Source organism: Trematomus bernacchii, unplaced genomic scaffold (genome assembly GCF_902827165.1).
Source record: "Trematomus bernacchii unplaced genomic scaffold, fTreBer1.1, whole genome shotgun sequence".
NCBI classification, from domain to species: domain Eukaryota; kingdom Metazoa; phylum Chordata; class Actinopteri; order Perciformes; family Nototheniidae; genus Trematomus; species Trematomus bernacchii.
Genome location: NW_022987941.1, coordinates 106,953 through 127,500, shown reverse-complemented (window position 1 = coordinate 127,500; position 20,548 = coordinate 106,953). Strand labels below are relative to the sequence as shown.

Genomic DNA, 20,548 nt, shown 5'->3' with positions numbered 1-20,548 from the left:
ATGAATTAAGGTGTTTAAATACCAATTACGGCCTGATTTATTACGCCTTTTAGGACCTTTTAAAGGATCTGCAGGACTCCTTGTTGCAGCCGCAGAACAAAGACAGCCCTGTTTGTCTTTCTTTACACTTTGGGGAGGATATGGAGTCTTTACCATAACCTCCTGCACAGAGGAACTGATTTGAAACCGGATGTTAACATTACAGAGATAAATCTGCCGGCCTCACACACTCCTACACACACACAGACAAATAGAAAATTCCTGGCAAGCAGAAACTGAACTTCCGCCCCAAAAGTCCTGACAAACAGAGTGAGTCTCACAGGGGAGCATCTGAGCGGAGAAAAGCCTCTCTGTGATCCGTCTGCAGGTCCTGACGACACCTCCAGGACTCATCCCAGCCTCTCTGTGATCCGTCTGCAGGTCCTGACGACACCTCCAGGACTCATCCCAGCCTCTCTGGGAACGTCCACAGGAAACAGACCCTCTGCAGCGGGGAATGTTAATGTTTCTATCTTGGGAGTGGACTTCAGGACTTCATCTGCACCGGCTCTGGTTTTAATTAACAACGAAGAACATGGTGCGTTCTTCAAGTGGACAAAAGCTAGTTTGTAGTAAATGTATCATTAAGTCTCATTTAAGGATATAAACTTCCTTCTCTGAGCTTTTCCCACAGTTTCAGTTTGATGTAAGCTACATCACTCCCAAGCTTCTTCCCACCTTCAACACACAGACGGGCTTCATTGTGTTAGCGTCCAACAGACAGAAGGTGCCACTGTGACACTTCACCTCTGTGGAGCCACCAATCTTCAATACGCTGTAATGTACCATTTCATTGGCTGTCCCCCTTCCCACCTGTTGCTCTCTTCGCTGTATAAAGTCATTGCTGTTCTCTGTAACAGATTCTTGAGCTACGTCAGTGGGTTATCTGTCCTTCCAGCTGGAAATAGATTCTGTTAAATGCTATAACTCTTTATTAAACAACACAACGTTGGTTTAAGCTTGTGTATTTGTTCTTGTCTTACCAGAAGGTGATTAAGTGTGGATTTTCCACCACACTAAGTGGTCTTGGGAAGACTTTCATTTAAAAACCCAGGAACCACATGAATCCCAAGACTATTTACAATGCTGTAGATGAAGAGGCTTCTTCTGAGACAGAAAGGGATGATTAAATATCGGCACAGGAAGTTCTGTTTCCAGCAGGGTGACAGAAAAACTACCGACCTCATTTCCATAAAACTGGTGGAAGAGTGAAGCATTGCACAAGGAAGAACTCTTAACAATTTGAGAAGCATCCGAATCACGGAGAAAATACACAACTCCATTTCACTTTTCTTAAAATAGCAAGAGAGAGCATTTGTGCTGCATTCAATCCCAGAACAACGCACCCTATAATCGGAACAACAACTCGGAAAGTCGGCGAAAAAGTTGATCAGCTGATCCGTTTCTTTTGCTCTTCGTTGTGACGTAAATACTTGGAATAATCTGAGCATTATAGGACAACACAACTTCTTTTATTGCCTCTATGATGTTTCCACAATAAGACATGAAGCTCAGAGAGAAGCCAAAGATGGAAAAGAACGACTTGGAGTTGATCGTCCGTCTCCAAATGCTAGAAGAATTAAGACCAACTAAGCAATGCTTTGAGGCATCTCCCAAAACAACAAATATGCATTAAAGCAGAATATCTGGTTAAATAAAACATGCTGTGAGCTATCTTTAAATAAATGTTGACTTTTTGAATTTATAACGCTCATAAAACTCATGTTTATCTTCACAAATACCAAAACTATAAGAAGCTGTGCAGCATTCGAGGCGTGATATAAATGACCTTCTTCTTAGATGTTTTTCCTGTCCTCTCAGCGACATCTGAGGCTGAACACAAACAGCGTGAAGGAAGTGATTTATCTGATGACTTTCTTCACTCCTGTAAGTGAACAGAAAACGCTCCGTATCGTGTCCCCCTCACAGCTCGAAGACTCCTGCATATCAGGAGCATCTTCGGGCTGGAATTGGACTGGAGGTAGTGAGATGGATCTGTATGAAATGAGACTTTAGAGACCTGCATTATCATCTCTGTGCAGCCAAGCAAAGCATTTCTCTCTCCCATCAGAGACCTTATTGATCTGCAGGATGACTCAGCAGATTCATACAAAGAATGAATGCCACACGACTGGCAACTTAATAGGGTTTGAACATGAAAACAAAAGGGATACGACAAAACTACACAACTCAAATATACAAGTGTTCTTGGATGGTTTTCCTGTCTTTTAGAATCATATACTTGCAACAACAAAAACTTGTATATAAACACGGTGCATTTACATATAGGTTTATTATTTATTTATAAGTTGTGTTGTCTGGCCAAAGAAAACACAACTTTTCGGACTTTTTTAATCATTCATTTGTGAGTTTTTGTTCCGTAAATCCACCGCTTGCTCTGTGAAGGTCTTTTTATGCATTTATTTATTTGACCTACAAACCACAATTGAATACGGTTTGAACATGAAAACAAAGGGGATACGACGCCAAAGGAAACACTTCCTTCATCAAAACTACACATTTCTCTGGAGCTACACAACTCAACTGAAGAGCAAAGTGTGAGTTGCTTTGAGACTTTTAAATGCAGAGATAATGGATTATGAGGCCGCTGTGAGTTCTTATAAAGTCTTATTAACACATACTAATAACACCTCTCTCATAAGGGCCTTTTAAAACTTATTACAATCACTTTATCATAAAGCTTTACAGACAACACTTGTAGATGATGGGTTTGTATTCTTTACCACGCAGCTGAAGTTCATAAAGCAGCAGAAAAGTTTGCACAATGACGTAAGTAACAAGAAACTCATTTATTAATGTTTATTGTATTGTATTTATAGAAGCAGGTTGCTAATAATGTCTTATAATCTTAAATGAACAGGATTATGAAGCCATTATGAACTCTTATATCGTCTTATTAACACAACAAATACTTTTAAATGCAGAAATAATGGATATTATACTTTGAATTTGTATAAATAATCTCGTTCTTTAGGGTTTCAAAATGAAAACAAACTTCATTAAAACTACACATTTCTCTGGAGCTACAACTCAACTGAATAGTTAACAAAGTGTGAGTTGCTTTAAGACTTTTAAATGCAGAAATCATTTAAAATCCTAATTGATAGTATTTTTAAGACCCTCAAATACGGAGATTTGAAGAACAACATATTGAACCGACACAACAAGACATTTAGAGACTTTACGTTGGATTTTGTTTCCTGGTTGTTGACATTTTATAGACCTTAACATTAATCCATTCATTGAGAAAAGTACCATAAATTAGAGCCAGTGTTTCCTTATATATATTTAAGACTCCTATGCATGTTATACTTTGAATTTGTACAAATGCTCTCGTTCTTTTCCGAGTGCATTCCCGCTTCTGAACTCTGAAACATGAGTAAGAGTACTTCTTAATAGTAGACGGTACAGAAGAAGTGGACTTCATCACAACATTGGATTTGTGGTGTCGAGTTTAGTCTTTTTTGTGTGTTTCTATTAAATGTAGACGCAATGAGTATTTCTACACCTCGAGTGAGCAATTCTGGTCTGAAAAACTGTCTCATTTTGGGGTTTTAGGACTCATTCCCGCACCTTAAAGACTTATTTAAAGCATGTGAAAGGGTGTACGACTATTAGGTATAAGTGGGAATCAAGTAACTAAATATTTTTAGAAATGAGTGCAGAAACACAGCTCATTATGGAGAGTTAATGGACACGATAGACTCATCTGTCACATGTCACATGACCTCCGTCTCTTCACAACATAAACATGTGACCCTCCTCACACACACTCTCTCTTCTGACCCTGAAACATGACATATTTATATTGTTTAGGAGAGTAAAAGTACTTCTTAATAGTAGACGGTACAGAAGAAGTGGACTTCATCACAACATTGGATTTGTGGTCTCCAGTTTGGTCTTTTTTGTGTGTTTCTATTAAATGTAGACGCAATGGCCATCGAATGTCTTACTAGTAGTCTCAGATGTGTTTTATTAACTTCAACGTGGATTTTTTGTACGTAAAACTGTTGAAACTTTCTTTCCGTGTGCATTTGGTGCAAAAGAAAAAGGAAAGCGCCGCGTCACCCTTTCAGAGAACGGGGATTTGAAGCGCTGCCATGCCAGTTCATTGAAAGTGAAACAAACCCCTCTTTCTGCAGGATTCAGATCATCAGACCTCCTTTCTGTCTGAATGGATCGAAGGCAAAACGCCAGCATGGCAGCTTGACGCTTTCTTTCTAAGGAGCATCAATGGAAAGCATTTATTACGGTGCACTAACTCCTACTTCTCTGATGGAGCTTTTGAAGATAGAATGTAGTTTATAGGCAAGGCAAGTCTATCACTGACAAAACTGAAGCATTGACTTTCATTAAATGTGGTATGTCAACACATTTCACACAACTGTTTTAGGTCAGGGGTCGGCAGCCCGCGGCTCTCTAAGCCCTCTGCTCTGGCTCCCTTGAGCTTAGACAAAAATAAGAAGGAAATCTAATTAAAATATTTGTAGGACTATTTATTGTCACGGTTGAAAATGTTTGGTATCTTGTATTTTGAGGTGATACTGTGACACATAACTTCACCTGGTCCAGAACTCTGCTGCCCGCATCAAAACCAGAACCCCCTCCATTAACCACATCTCTCCTGTTCGTCAGCAGCTTCACCGGCTCCCCGTCAAATCCATAACCCCACTCCTCTGTACCTCTCCGACCTCCTGCACATCAACACACCCATCCGCACTCTCAGGTCTTCTGCTTCCCTCCACCTCACTGCACCCCCCTTCCGCCTAACCACCACGGGGTCTAGAGCCTTCAGCCGCTCTGCACCCCCCTTCCGTTTAACCACCATGGGGTCTAGAGCCTTCAACCGCTCTGCACCCCGCCTAACCACCACGGGGTCTAGAGCCTTCAGCCGCTCTGCGCCCCCCCTAACCACCACGGGGTCCAGAGCCTTCAGCCGCTCTGCACCCCGCCTAACCACCACGGGGTCTAGAGCCTTCAGCCGCTCTGCACCCCGCCTAACCACCACGGGGTCTAGAGCCTTCAGCCGCTCTGCGCCCCCCCTAACCACCACGGGGTCCAGAGCCTTCAGCCGCTCTGCGCCCCGCCTAACCACCACGGGGTCCAGAGCCTTCAGCCGCTATGCGCCCCGCCTAACCACCACGGGGTCCAGAGCCTTCAGCCGCTCTGCGCCCCGCCTAACCACCACGGGGTCCAGAGCCTTCAGCCGCTCCGCGCCCCCCCTAACCACCACGGGGTCCAGAGCCTTCAGCCGCTCCGCGCCCCGCCTAACCACCACGGGGTCCAGAGCCTTCAGCCGCTCTGCGCCCCGCCTAACCACCACGGGGTCCAGAGCCTTCAGCCGATCTGCGCCCCGCCTAACCACCACGGGGTCCAGAGCCTTCAGCCGCTCTGCGCCCCCCCTAACCACCACGGGGTCCAGAGCCTTCAGCCGCTCTGCGCCCCCCCTAACCACCACGGGGTCCAGAGCCTTCAGCCGCTCTGCACCCCGCCTAACCACCACGGGGTCCAGAGCCTTCAGCCGCTCTGCACCCCCCCTAACCACCACGGGGTCCAGAGCTTTCAGCCGCTCTGCACCCCGCCTGACCACCACGGGGTCCAGAGCTTTCAGCCGCTCTGCACCCCCCCTGACCACCACGGGGTCCAGAGCCTTCAGCCGCTCTGCACCCCCCCCTGACCACCACGGGGTCTAGAGCCTTCAGCCGCTCTGCACCCCGCCTGACCACCACGGGGTCCAGAGCCTTCAGCCGCTCTGCACCCCCCCTGACCACCACGGGGTCCAGAGCCTTCAGCCGCTCTGCACCCCCCCTGACCACCACGGGGTCTAGAGCCTTCAGCCGCTCTGCACCCCGCCTAACCACCACGGGGTCCAGAGCCTTCAGCCGCTCTGCACCCCGCCTAACCACCACGGGGTCTAGAGCCTTCAGCCGCTCTGCACCCCGCCTAACCACCACGGGGTCCAGAGCTTTCAGCCGCTCTGCACCCCCCCTAACCACCACGGGGTCTAGAGCCTTCAGCCGCTCTGCACCCCGCCTAACCACCACGGGGTCTAGAGCCTTCAGCCGCTCTGCACCCCGCCTAACCACCATGGGGTCCAGAGCCTTCAGCCGCTCTGCACCCCCCTGCCCCCTAACCACCATGGGGTCTAGAGCCTTCAGCCGCTCTGCACCCCCCTTCCCTTTAACCACCATGGGGTCTAGAGCCTTCAGCCGCTCTGCACCCCGCCTAACCACCATGGGGTCTAGAGCCTTCAGCCGCTCTGCACCCCGCCTCTGGAACTCTCTCCCATCTGACATCCGCAACACTGACTCTCTCCCCATTTTCAAATCACGTCTCAAAACACATCCCTTCACACTCGCATATCCACCCTGATCATTATCCATCACACATCCTCTGTTTTTATTTGATTGATTGATTGATTGATTGATATACTGCATTGTTTCTGTCTCTTATGCTGGTGTTATGTATTGTGTATCTTGTTTTTTATGTGTTTGTACGGCGACCTTGAGAGCCTTGAAAGGCGCCTATATAAAATAAATGCATTATTATTATGTGTTACATAATCCTTTTTTAAAAACTGTTTTAATTAGGTCAACTCAAAGATGCGTCACATCCTGCTACGGTCCCGAGCCAGCGCCTTTTCTTGCAGGCGAATAACCGGACCCCCGGCTCGATGAGCGAACTGTGGATACATCAAAGAAAAGTATGGGAGGAACACAGAGGGTTTCATTCTGCGTGGACAGAGTGATCTGCTTTCACAGCAGACGATGCTGGCTTACCGGGATGTCTGATATGTGGAGAGGAGTTGTCAAAGCTGCTGCAGCTTTACGTATCGAGGAGAAACACGGAAGAGGAAGACAGCTGACGATCTTCATCATAACTCAATCACTCTTTAGGGTGCAGCTATACGTTTGATTTATTTTAATTATATTCATGTTCTTCCAATGTGCAGAGGACTCCCAAGAGCTGTGGTGATTTATTTTAAAGTAGGCCTGTGTGTGTGTTCTAATTCTCCTGATAAGAGTTCTTTGTTTGTTATCAGAGGGAAACAGTTTTCTAATGTCATAAATAATGAATGCAAACAAACTGTAGTTTTTGTCTATGATGTAACAATAAATACAACTTTATAAGCTATCAAACTATCAAATATGTTTTGCGGCTCCAGACAAAACAATTGGTGGAAAAGGGGGCAAAAAGGCTCCTTTGGTCAGAAAGGCTGCAGACCCCTGCCCCTTAACCCCTGAGCTAGATGAAAGCAATAATCTCAAGGTTCAAATTAATATTATTGCTTTCATCTAACCCAATACAGTGATGTGACACAACACATTTAATTAATTAGTCAATGCTTCAGTTTTTTCAGTACCTTTTAAGATATTAACTATTATAATAATTATCTTTTTTCAGGGTTTTTATTGTCAAACTTTATGGTATTTTAACCTTTGTTGACATTTTTGTTTTAAGCAATATAAGAAACATCACTTGTATGAGGGCGTGTGGCGCAGTGGGTTGTCCATAGGTGTTGGGATCAGGGGGTCACAGGTTCAAACCCCACTGCAGTCAGCATGTCGTTGTGTCCCTGAGACACTTCACCCCAAAGTGCTCCTGTGGGGATTGTCCACAGTATTGAGTATGTGAGTCTCTTTGGATAAAAGCATCTAACATGTAATGTAATGTAACGTAAAGAAACGTTTTCTATAAATGGCGTTCATTTGTATTTGTATGTTAATATTTATTAATTATTTAAACATTTTTAAAACACATGGTAAGGCAAGTTTATATATAGCACGTTTCAACACAAGGCAATTCAAAGTGCTTTACAACAATTAAAGATATTAAGAAAATGGCATTTAAAAACAGTCATTAAAAAGCAAAGTTTAAAAGTAGTGAGAGTCAGTGATTCCCTTTCTGCAAAGCGTTATCAGTCCCTGCTGCACGAGAGTGACTGAAAATGAATTCATGCTTTTAAAATCTGCCCAACAACATCATTAAGCTGTTCATCAACCAATCAGATCCTTCTAATGTTGGTGAAGCTAAGAGATGAACGGAAACTCATTTCCTTCCAGAAAAACCTGCCGTTCTTTCTTCTGGAACGAATTAAGAAAAGCTTCCAGTCCTGATGCAACAACCTTTAAACCTTTTTAGGACATACATTTGAGACCAATCATTCATGCCGTTAACCCAAAAGACATTTGGTTCATATGTTGAACAAACGCCTTGATTTTAGGGCTTCTGAAAGATGGATTCAACGTGTTTAGATACCAATTTATTACACCTTTTAGGAGTTTTTAAAGGATCTGCAGGAGTCCTTGTTGCAGCCGTAGAACAAAGACATCCCTGTTTGTCTTTCGTTACACTTTGGGGAGGATATGGAGTCTTTACCATAACTTCCTGCACAGAGGAACTGATTTGAAGGCCTTTTCAGATGCACATAAATAAAGAGTAACACCCCAAAGGTCCGACTTACTCGTCAAAGTGTATCATGATTTAGTGGCAGCTTTCCTTCTAAAGATATGGTATTAAAAAGCCCACACATCTCTGTTGTAAATGTCTTTCAGTTATCAAGTATTCCCTCTACATGTGAATCTAAATCGACTGAGTGGAGGCGCACTTTGTGACTAGAGAGACAAGAGACTGAAAATAAAACGGAAAGAGACAAACAGACATGAAAAGGAAGTCTGTGGACGAGACAGAGAGACACTTGTCTAACTCTCAGAGCTCTTACACAGCTCATCCCATTCAAGAGCTTCATTACATAATTAGGAGAGGAGAGGAATTTCCCTTCATGTCTCTCTGGACTGGACGAAAAGAAAGAGAAATCAAGTTCTGGGGATAGAGACGGGCTTGAGGGATATTTCAAGATACCAGACTGCCATGCTGGTAAATCCTCTTACAAACAACCTTCATGTGTATGGTTAGAACAGTGTGTGTGTGTGTGTGTGTGTGTGTGTGTGTGTGTGTGTGTGTGTGTGTGTGTGTGTGTGTGTGTGTGTGTGTGTGTGTGTATGTGTGTGTGTATGTGTGTGTAGGTGTGTGTAGGTGTGTGTGTGTGTGTGTGTGTGTAGGTGTGTGTAGGTGTGTGTAGGTGTGTGTGTGTGTGTGTGTGTGTGAGCTCAAACACAGCCCCCCTTGTGACGATGACCTCTTCACACTGCATGAACGTCCTGAAAAGTGTGTGTACCGTCTCCCGCCAATCGACTCCTGATTGCATATAACACACCATGTGACCTGGCAGCTGGCTGTGGACCAATCAAAGACCTGCTTCTCCTCCGGATTGATGCAATGAAGCTCCTGGATGCAAAAGTGGTGGCCAAGCAGGAGGGGAAAGTGTGTGTGAAGTGTGTGCGTGAAGTGTGTGTGTGCGTGCGTGTGCGTGCGTGTGCGTGCGTGCGTGTGTGTGCAGAGGCAGGAAACATGCAGCACAATGTAAAGACGGGGAGGGGCCAGGAAGGAAGGAAATCCTGCCTGAAAAATGGCCCCCGAGACAAAAGAAGGAGAATTCTCTGCAGGGCAAGACCCTTAAAGGGTGGGGGGGGGACTCAGCAGAAAGTCTGAGACCCTGATCCTAAATTTAGGATTTAAAGGCTGCTGTCCAGAAGAGTCTTGTGGTGAAAATACATGAAATAAACTAAATGTCTCTTTCCAGGTTGTCATGACATAATTAATCCACCTGCTAACGAGATAGCAATGGGACTCTTCCATGTGATCCAGGTATCAACCAGACACACGTTGGCTAACCCATGCCTCCACTGGACACACACACACTGTTTACACACTCTGTGTGTGTGTTAAACTGCAGATTAACACACAGGAAGAGGAGAAAGGAACAAGAGGTCATGACCTTCAGGGTCATCAGTCGTCCGGAGAAAACGACCCCTGAACACGTGCTAAAGAAACCCCCTTCATCCTCAACACTGTATCACACACACTAACACACACACACACACTTAGACTTGAACACCTGGGTTTCTAGGAGCCGGTTAATGACCCTCTGTTTTCTCCATTAGTCTCTATTTCCTGACTTCCTGCAGAAAACACACTCTGACTTCAGAGGCCTGTACGACGAAGCCGGTTCAACCTAACCTGGATATGTTTGAGTTACCCGGTTGGCCTAATCCAAAACAAACGTGCTCTGGCTAAACGGTGCTACGACGCTGGTTATCAAGTCGTTAACTCAAGCCAGCCGTGTCCTATCTAGTTAGGTGCGCGTTCACATGAAAGGGGTGGTATCTGGAGCATTCGACCAATCACAAACATGGACAAGCGTACTGACAGCGCAGCGTCATACTTCCTGAATGAAAAGTCAACTTTAATATTAGTCAAATATGAAGAAGTTAAACTTTAAACATCCATGACTTAAACACTTTATCCAGGATCAAAGCCACATAGCTGCACCTGCAAGGTGAATACAGCTGGTAACAGAGAAAGTGTTTGAATGCGTACATTAACAGGTTTATGATATCACTGCCCCGTCCAAGACACGATCTGACTTTAATTACATTTGACTCCAGTGTTTCGTCAACTTAATGTGTTGCTTAAAATAATACTTCTGCATACAGTATGTGACACTGTGAGTGTTGCACGGCCAGATACGGCTCAGCTGACTCAGATAAGGAGATATATGATACATTATGATGTGATATGATATGAATGATAATGGGACACATCTACGTCTGCACTCACAGTGCCGCGGACTGTACGTAATGTTACTCTGATCCGGTTACTTATGTTGTGGCAGATATTTAAGTAAGCTTTCTTAACGCTAATGTTATAATAGTCAGATTGCTCTGAAGATGGGAGGGGATATTCTATTAATGTTCACGTTCACACAGTCGGTGATTTTTGCCGGCCGTCTTTCCTGCAACGGCAGTTTTTCTGTATTTCCTTTCTCCTGTAATATGTCTCCGGAGCAGGTTAGCCGCTCAGCATCAGTTACCATGGAGATCTAGCCCGCTAAGAAGAGAACCAGCGTCGTAGGACCGGAAACCCAGAGCTTAGCTCGCTAAGCAAAAATCCGGCTTCATCGTACAGTCCTCTGGTGACCACCGACATGTTGACCAACAACAATGACTCATAAAGCCTCGTAAACATGTCAACAAATAACAGCCAGTGGAGAAAATATCAAATAAGTTGGAGGACAACTCTTTAACTCTCTGTCTCAAATGAGCATTCAAACTGTTTCTTGCACCTTTGGGGTCTTTTCTGCTCCTCGTTCACATTCTTTAGGACCCTTTGAAGATTTCTATGGGCATTTTCTTTATTGATATGCAGCTAAACCTACATTTCTGTGATAATACACATGCAATATTTCTTAGAAGGCATCCCTCGATGATCAGCAGCTTTTATAAGAGAATTCAAAGAGAGGTCTGAGAGATTTCCTGGCTTTGTCTGAAATCACCTGTGTTTCATTAACCATGTTTGAAACACTTCTCTCAGCGGCTGACGTGAAGCTGAATCTGAGCGACTAATGCACTGCAGAGCTCTTAATATATAAAGTGAACTCTGCAGAAACACACACTCATTCAAATGTTTCCTTGACTCTTTATCTGTTCCCCTCATGCAGACGCTTCTAAGAATGGATGGCAGTTTATTGGCTCGTCGTCGTCGTCCAACATAAACACACCGCCCACTATCTGAAGATATAATTGTTCATTATGTAAGACAGGCTGAGACGACTTCCTCTCTAAACTACTACTGTGGACGCTTGTGGATTAAAAAGTGATGTTTTAATACAAAGAAAGTCCCATTTAGACTTTTAATATCCGACTAAAGTGGATATCTGTGGGCTTCTGACTGACAAAGGGGATGCAACTACCCTTTCATTTCATCATTTAGTAACCCATTAGTCAGGAAATGGTGAAAAGTCTCCATCCCAGTTGCTCAGAGTCTGGAAAAGGCTTTAGAAGTTGTTCATAGCAGTACGTTTCTTCATGTAGAAATCTCAGAAAAAGCCGTTTTCAGCCCCGAAATATAGACATTTCCTCCATTATCTGTTTAATATCATACTAAGTGAATATGTGTGGGTTCTGCACACACAAGACATTTGAAGACAGAAACGTTCATTTTGACATTTTTGCTCTTTTTCTGACATGAAACCATTCATCTATAATTAAAGCACTCGTTAGCTGCATCCCCCTTTTCTCAAAATAAGATATAACGTGCATACCCCCAGATAAAACACCCTCACACCGTCTCCTCTGAGGGGGGGGGGGAGTTCAGTAATCTCAGCTCATTGTTCCAGAACATTTCCGACCCTCGGAGGAATTCGTCCTGCAGGAAATATGGTTTTCAGGAACAGACCCCCCCCCCCCCCCACTCACCCTGTGATACCCTTTACCCCCCCTGAAGTTAAGATGAAGTTATGACCCCCCACCTCACAGTGGGGGGCCTTTGATCATCCTAATGACTTAAGTATAATTAACTTCTGCTTGTCTTATATCGCACTTCTTAAATATATATGTTCACATATATTACACAGCAGTATTCATGTGTTAATACGCCCACTTTTCAAATAAAGTCAGTCAATTAAAGTTGGAAACATGTTCTAACAAATCTAAGTTGATAAGAAAAAAGCCCAATAACTTATTTACACAACAACCTTGAAATCAACCCTTCATATTTCCTCTCATTATCAGAAATCTGAAGCTTCTGTTTTAAGGAATGAGCTGCTAACACGATAAAGTGAACCCTCTGGAGAGCTGATTTTTAAAAGCATTTTCAAGTATCAAGAATAATTGACCTCCATTTGATTGATTTTTCCAACTGAAACAGAACTTATGAGGCGATAAACCTCTAGTGAGCGGCCCAGAGCTTTGTATATTTTTCTGTGTGTGGCCGTCGGTGAAAAAAGTTTGGACACCCGTGATTTAAGGGGTCTCCCTGCCCCCCAGATTATATAACAGTTGATCATAGAGCTGCAACCATTAGACGACTAACACACAGATTTATATAAGTATTATCACCGCAATAAACCGGATTACATTTTGTACATATCCCATATTCTATTGACATGTACATAGACTTCTTGCACTACTTTTAATTTAGTATTTTAGTATACATGTTGCATTGTTGGAGGAGCTCAGGTCAGAAGAATGTCTACTCTGAAGCATCTGATGATACAACCTTTGAATCTTTGAATTGAGAAGAAGAGATGTTTTGTTTAAAAAGTTTATTTAAAAATAAACTGACACCAAACTATTAATTTATTGGTAGCCAAGTATGCCCTAGACCAGGGGTATTCAACTAAAATTCAAAGAGGTCCAGTTAGAGAAAATGTCCCCATGCAAAGGTCCGGAACATCAAAATGTCTAACTTGCTTTATGAATTAGTGTGATATATATTGAAGTAGCCTGTAGCTTTATCAACGTCTGCATGTCATCAACAACCGACTGCCAATCAAATAAAGAAAGTACAATTCAAAAACAACAATATTTATTGTCAATGAACATTGAACTATACAGATATACAGTAAATACTGTGGATATGTGTAATGTTCCTCTCGGGCTGCATTTAAAAATAAAATAGAGAAATAAATAAAATAGCTTTGTTAACCGTTTCACATCATGACTTAACAGTTTCAGACGATTATCGAACAATATCAGTCTTTACACATCATAACAATTGAACAGTTTTAAAGTTTCTCTTTCTTTCCCTCTTATATTGCAGTCCCTCACTCACTTTTCTTTAATTCAGTGCGAGAATTGAGCTTGAGCTTGTCCTGCCAGGAGTTTAGATCTGGGCTGAAATGGTGTCAGGGCCATTCTCATACACACATGCAGGTGCTCATTGGCTAGCCTCGGTTAGCCTCGGTTAGCTTCGGTTAGCCTCGGTTAGCCTCGGTTAGCCTCGGTTAGCCTGCCCTGGAACCATATTTAGTTTTAATCTTGATCCTGGTGGACTGATCATATTGGGCTCTGAGACTGCTTATTTTTTGTGACCTCAGTTCTGACTTGAGAGGGAATGTTTGGTCAAACACTTTGTGTTTTGTCTCATAGTGGCGTTTTGGCACTTTTAATCAGGGTTGGGAGGGTTACTTTGTAAATGTAATCGGTTACTGAATACATGGCTCTGAAAGTAATCCGAATACAGTTACAGTTACGTGTCTTAAAAAAGTAACGTATTCAGATTACTTTTAGAATACTTTTGGAATACTTTATTTTTCCATAACAGATGGGTATGTTTTGGTGAACAGGAGACACTTATTTTACTGTTTTAATGGCTTATCAAGAGCACAACTCAAACACAACATCTTGGTGTCATTCTGGACAGCTCCCTCTCATCTGCACCCCACATAAAAAACATCACCCGGACTGCATTATTTGTACTCTCTTAAACCTTTCCTTAGAATATGTTATGAATGGTCAGGTGTCCTTGGGTGCTTTGAAAGGCGCCCCTAAATAGAATGAATTATCATTATTATTTATTATCTGAAACGACGTAATCACTTTTAAAACTGTTTCCAGTCACTTGCCCCATGCATTCAGCAGCAGCAGGCCATTCACTTTGATTTGATCCCGTTATGAAATGTCATCATTTCGACAATAAAGAAATGCTACATAAACGTTATCTTGCCCATTTTATCGAACCATCTCCGTTTCTATATATTTTAAAAGAGATCTCTCTCTCTCTGATCTGCGTGCGGGGGCGGGGCCTCACAGACATGCTGCAGCGCTGTGCAGTGTGCACACAGTTCTGCTGGTAATGAATATTACATTTTATGAGGAAACTTTTCCACCAATAATTCCAAAAAGTATTCCAAAATGTATTCACATTCACCGCTTCTCTCCCTGTATCGCTAATTATTCTCTTCACTCACTTTCCTCTCCGCTTCTCTCTGCCGCTCTCTCGTCTCTTCTTCTGTGTTTCTCTCCCTGTATCGCTCACTCGTCTCTTCTTCTGTGTTTCTCTCCCTGTATCGCTCACTCGTCTCTTCTTCTGTGTTTCTCTCCCTGTATCGCTCACTCGTCTCTTCTTCTGTGTTTCTCTCCCTGTATCGCTCACTCGTCTCTTTCGCCCCCTGTCGGCGGCGGTTAAAATAGAATCGCCCCGTCAAAATTGAAATCCCCTATTAATGTATTGATTATAGGTCCGGGTCCGTATAGGTCGGCGTCTGGGTCCGGATCCGGACCGCGGTCCGCCTGTTGCCGACCCCTGCCCTAGACCATGGGTCGGCAACAGGCGGCCCGCGGGCCATTGTTGGCCCGCCAGCAATAATATTTGGCCCGTATTTTTGAGAATAAAAAATTAAAAAATATTTTGAGATTTCTTTTTTTTTTTTTTTTTTTTTTTTTACAACATCGGACCGACAGTCGCACATATAGGCTATAATGTCCGAATAGATTATCTACCTACACCTGAAGAATGCTTATTGTACTTTGATCTATGTTGAGAATGAATGACATCAAATCTGGATCAGTTTTTATCAGATCCGTTGCAGCCCCTTTTTTAGAGATTTGGGTATGGAGGAAAATAGTGAAGGTTATGTTTTCTGACACTTGGTGAGTTCCCTGGAACACCGGGGACACATATTCATGTATACAAGACGTACACAAGTGCATTTTGCATGATAGGTCCCCTTTAACTATTAAATACATTGAGTTTGAGTAAAATACTTGGTTACTGATTAATTTAGGTTATAATATATTAAATAAATTGCAAAGCAAAACATGCTGTAATTTATTTATTTTGTATTTTTTTAAAGGTTTTCAACCTGAAAGAATCCTAATGTGTCCTTGAAAAGTTGAAATAAAGAAAAGGAAAAAGGATTCCAGTTGTCCATGCGTCCTCTGTTGCCCCTCAAGCCTCTCAAATTTGGGCAAACACTCAAATAAATGCCAAAAACCCAGAGAACTTGACAATACTTATCAGAATAAAAGTATGTTAAATAACACTGCTACCTAGTTAATAACTCACTCAGTGAGGAAAGGGAGGACCATCCTCCCTAAAATTTCAGAAAAAAATAAACTTTGAAGAGAACAATAAATACACCTCAATTTAAAAGATAAGTCTGTTAAAATACAGATAATAGCCCTGACTTTTAACATGGGACTGAAATGGGGCTAGAGACGACGAGCCTCTATCCAGAGGCTCTGGATTGGGCGCCTATATCATCAGTGAACCAATCAGCGGATCTGACTGTGCATCAGAGTGTTGATGGGGAGGGTTATCAGCGATATCAGAGTTTTTTCTGAACCGGGGAACAGGGGCGCTGCGCCCTCTTACCAAAATCAATTCCTTGAATTAGGCTTTGATTATGTTCTGGCCCGCCATCTTGTGGCTCAGCAAAAAATTGGCCCACGGCCAAACTTACTTGCCTACCCCTGCCCTAGACAGTGGCGGCGCCAGGGTATGGCTGGGGTAGGCTACAGCCATACCAAGAAATGGCTTAGCCCCACCTTAGCCCCACCATGAAAAATGATGTTAAAGTAAGCAAAATAAAGTCCGCCAACTTGCGCGGAGTAAATTGCACAGACAGCAGTTAGTAAGATTGATTTCAGTAGCCACTTGTCTGGACATACCGAAGACTAGAAACGGTTTTGAAAACTTTTGTCACGTAGTGATAGTCTTCTCAATAGAACATCTTTGATAATGTCTTCTGGCCAATCAGAATCACGATAACGGCGTGGTGTTGTTGCAGGAAGTCCCGACGGAGAATACTTTTGCGGTAGTACATCTCTATACATCGATACAACATTACGTGTTGATAGAAATCAACACGTAATGAAATAAGACCCCACGGTTTGATGATTGATAGGTGTGTGGGCTGTCTTTCATTTTGACACACAGAACAATGGGGGCTATCCACCCTTATCCACAATGTAAAGTAATTCACACAGCCTCTTCCCTCTTCTCTCTGTGAGGAGCAGCAGGTTCAGCTTTCAGAACAAAGTCACACAAAACTAATATGGCATTCATTTTTTTAAATGTGTAGTAATAGATTTATTTATTTTTCTTCTCAAGAGAGTACCAGAATGTGTATTTTATGTTAGTATTTAAAAAAATCTCCTGGGGGAGAATCCCCCCAGACCCCCCTGCAGGGGGTCTTCAGCAGGTCAACTCTTTCACCTGTGGGCAAATTGCAGGATTGGCTCCAGGTCGCCCTTTTTATTTACTACAAGACAAATGTGCCTTTTTATTTCATACAGTTCAATTTTGATTGAGACAGGGACATCATCTAAACCTCACGCGTGGCGTTTCACTGTCAAGGGGGGCAATATAGCGTGTATGTAATTACATTGCAAATACTGACTTGAGCCCCACCACTGTATGGGTTAGCCCTAACATAGATTACCCAACAAAAATACTCTGGAGCCGCCACTGCCCCTAGATAAAGGTAAATGCACATGTTATATTAAATAATTCATATTTCCTAATTAATTTCTCTGTTTATTTCTAATAAGGTTGATATCTGTTGGTTTCTGACTGACAAAAGGGATGCAACTACCCCTTCATTTCATCATCGAGTGACCTATTTGTGAGAAAATGATGCATCTCAGTTTCTCCAAGTCTGTAGATGTTTTTACATTTCAAATGTTTTCGTGTAAAACATGTGTTTTCAGCCCATTATCTGTTTTATATCATATCACATGAATATCTTTGGGTTTTTCACTGACAGAACAAGACTTTTAGCAAAAGATTTGATAGCAAATGATCCCCTAGATTATTACAAATAATTCCTTTTTCCAGCTGTAGATAAAAGTGACTTTTATGTCCTTTTTTAATCACTTCTTCTTCATCAGCTGCTGACTTTCTGTCAGATCTCAGTCTGATGCCTCCCACAGAGTTTCCTTGTACAGATCAGTCACTTCTGAAATGAATCCCACTCCCAGCAACACAGGGGGGAGAAAGGGGGGGGGGCACTGCATTCCCCAAAACCCCCTCAAACCCCCCCAAATCAGGACAGAGGACACATCTCCTCCTCCACATCCACTGATGCTCTGCTAAAGGTCAGAAAGTAGCAGAGATGTTAAAGTACACACATCCTTTCCTCAAGTAGAAGTACAGATACTCGTGTTTATAAAAGTACTGACTAAACTTCTTTACTCAAGGAAAAGTAAAGAGGCTTCGAAATGTACTTAAGTAAAAAGATAGTTAGTCCACAACGTTATCGATGAATGACGTCCCTGTGAGACTGAGCTTCTCCACAGCGAGTCTCGCAGAAAGCATCTCTTTAAATCTTGGAGTTCACAAATCTTAGTGAACAAAAACCAAAACAACCGCTGAGTTGACGTCTCAACAAATACTAATATGTTATCAACCAATTAGATCAGTTAATGTAATCGACTAATGGGAGTTCCTCCATAGAGAATCTTGTTTTGATCAGAGAAGCACCTCCAGACTACTTATTGGACTTAAGGAATCTTATTCAGCGTAGACCAAAACCACCCTTTAGTATCTTTAAAGCAGTTTCTCCACACAGACATCTGGCTTGTATCAAAGATGTGTTCATAGGTTTCTTCAGCATTCAAATAAAACTATTTGACCAACAAATCTTAATTGACTTTGACCGAAACGTCCAAAGAGGAGGCAGCAGTACTCTGTAGTTTAAAATAAGCATTTCCAAGGTTTCTCTCTATAAAAACAGTGTGTGGTTTTGATCTGACTCCACCTGCACCGAGTCTGGATCTGACTCCACCTGCACCGAGTCTGGATCTGACTCCACCTGCACCGAGTCTGGATCTGACTCCACCTGCACCGAGTCTGGATCTGACTCCCACCTGCACTGAGTCTGGATCTGACTCCACCTGCACCGAGTCTGGATCTGACTCCACCGAGTCTGGATCTGACTCCACCTGCACCGAGTCTGGATCTGACTCCACCTGCACCGAGTCTGGATCTGACTCCACCGAGTCTGGATCTGACTCCACCTGCACCGAGTCTGGATCTGACTCCACCGAGTCTGGATCTGACTCCACCTGCACCGAGTCTGGATCTGACTCCACCTGCACCGAGTCTGGATCTGACTCCACCTGCACCGAGTCTGGATCTGACTCCACCTGCACCGAGTCTGGATCTGACTCCACCTGCACCGAGTCTGGATCTGACTCCACCTGCACTGAGTCTGGATCTGATCAGAAGTTGGCACAGGAAGCAGCTCAAAGTAACTCACTGTGTTTTATATACTGTGTGGGAAATCATATGAAGGGACAACTATAACTTACAGCTCATTTCCAGATGAATAAGTCAATAGTTTGGTGAAAGCAAAGTCAGGAAATAGTTTGAAAAGTCCGTCAAAGTTCCTGAAACTCCAAAGATGTCCAAAGATATTCACTTTACTATAATTTTAAAACAAATAAAAGCAGCATTTTCTGACATATTTGCATAAAAACTACTTAAACGATGAATGCATTATATAAACAAATAGATGATGTCTCAGCTTCAGTGTCCAGCAGAAGCCTGAGTATGAAATACAGATGTCCTTGCATTAGCTTCCCTGATGAATTTCAGTTGTTTTAGGAGTTTTAAGGTGAAGTACAACAACTGGACTGTAACTTGGAAGCAAACAGTGCATGTAGAGAGTGAAAACCACGTGAGAGAATGTTCATTTTAACAGAAAACAAGGTCTAAAACCATTAGATTTAGAGGTTTATGTGCATTATTGTCTCAGTGTCTTCCTCTCAGACCCCAGACTGTGAGGATTAAACTCCTCTGGCTGTTCTGAACTAAAGCTCACACATGCCTGCTTTCACAATGTCACCCCATCAGTCTGATAGATCAATCCCTCCATCCCAGAGAGACCAGAACATCTCCCAGTATGAGAATAAAGTGCTCCCACTTGTTGCTGCAGCCTCACGCAGTTTGCATACTAAACAGCAGCCTGGGATTGTTTGTCCCGGAGCTTTTTGGGCTTCTTTTAACCCCAGAAATGTGCTTTTAACTCACCGAGAGGAACTCCAGGGTTTGCACATAGTCCCGCTCCGTGTGCAGCAGCTCGCTGAGGACGCACACCCGGAGCCGGAGCTGCTTCTCCGGGCTTTCCTCCGTCATTGTGAGGAGGTTCATGCAACAAATAATAATCCTGTAATATGTATTAAATCCTGCAGAAGAAAGTTTCCCCTCGGCCTTCAGAGGAGGAAGATGTGCAGCATGGTCCGGTGTCTGCAGGAAGTGGAATTTAAATAAATAAAAGTCCACAGAAGAGAGAAGAGTGGGCAACAAGTGCACAGAAAGTTATTTCCATGTGACTAAAGTCTGCATCCTCGATCCTGCCTCCACAGATTCACTGCAGAGGATAGATGTCAAGCTGCTAGTGTGTAAACAAGGCAACTTCCGGGTGTGGATTTCAGAATGAAAGAGCAGCAACAGGTTTGATATCTAAAACACCAATTTACACATTCAAACTAAGTGTTTTTATGATCAAAAATAGTTTTTATAATGTAGTAGCATTACTGGTGGAAACAACAGGCAGTAAGAGAGTGCTAAACTGCCTAGATTCCTAGTTTTATGTTATGTATTCTTTTATTTTGAAGGAACAGCTAATAGACTTCTGGGA

At 43.1% G+C, this 20,548-nt stretch overlaps 1 protein-coding gene across 1 annotated transcript in view; it reads right to left on the bottom strand.

Moving 5' to 3' along the window:
- Positions 1-20,259, bottom strand: part of prex2 (phosphatidylinositol-3,4,5-trisphosphate-dependent Rac exchange factor 2) — a 114,549-nt gene extending 94,290 nt beyond the window's left edge. The window contains exon 1 of the mRNA XM_034115537.1: positions 19,939-20,259. Coding sequence (XP_033971428.1) covers positions 19,939-20,058 — 120 coding nt within the window. The 5' untranslated portion in view covers positions 20,059-20,259. The remainder of the gene's footprint in view (positions 1-19,938) is intronic.
- Between the last annotated feature and the right edge of the window lie 289 nt (positions 20,260-20,548).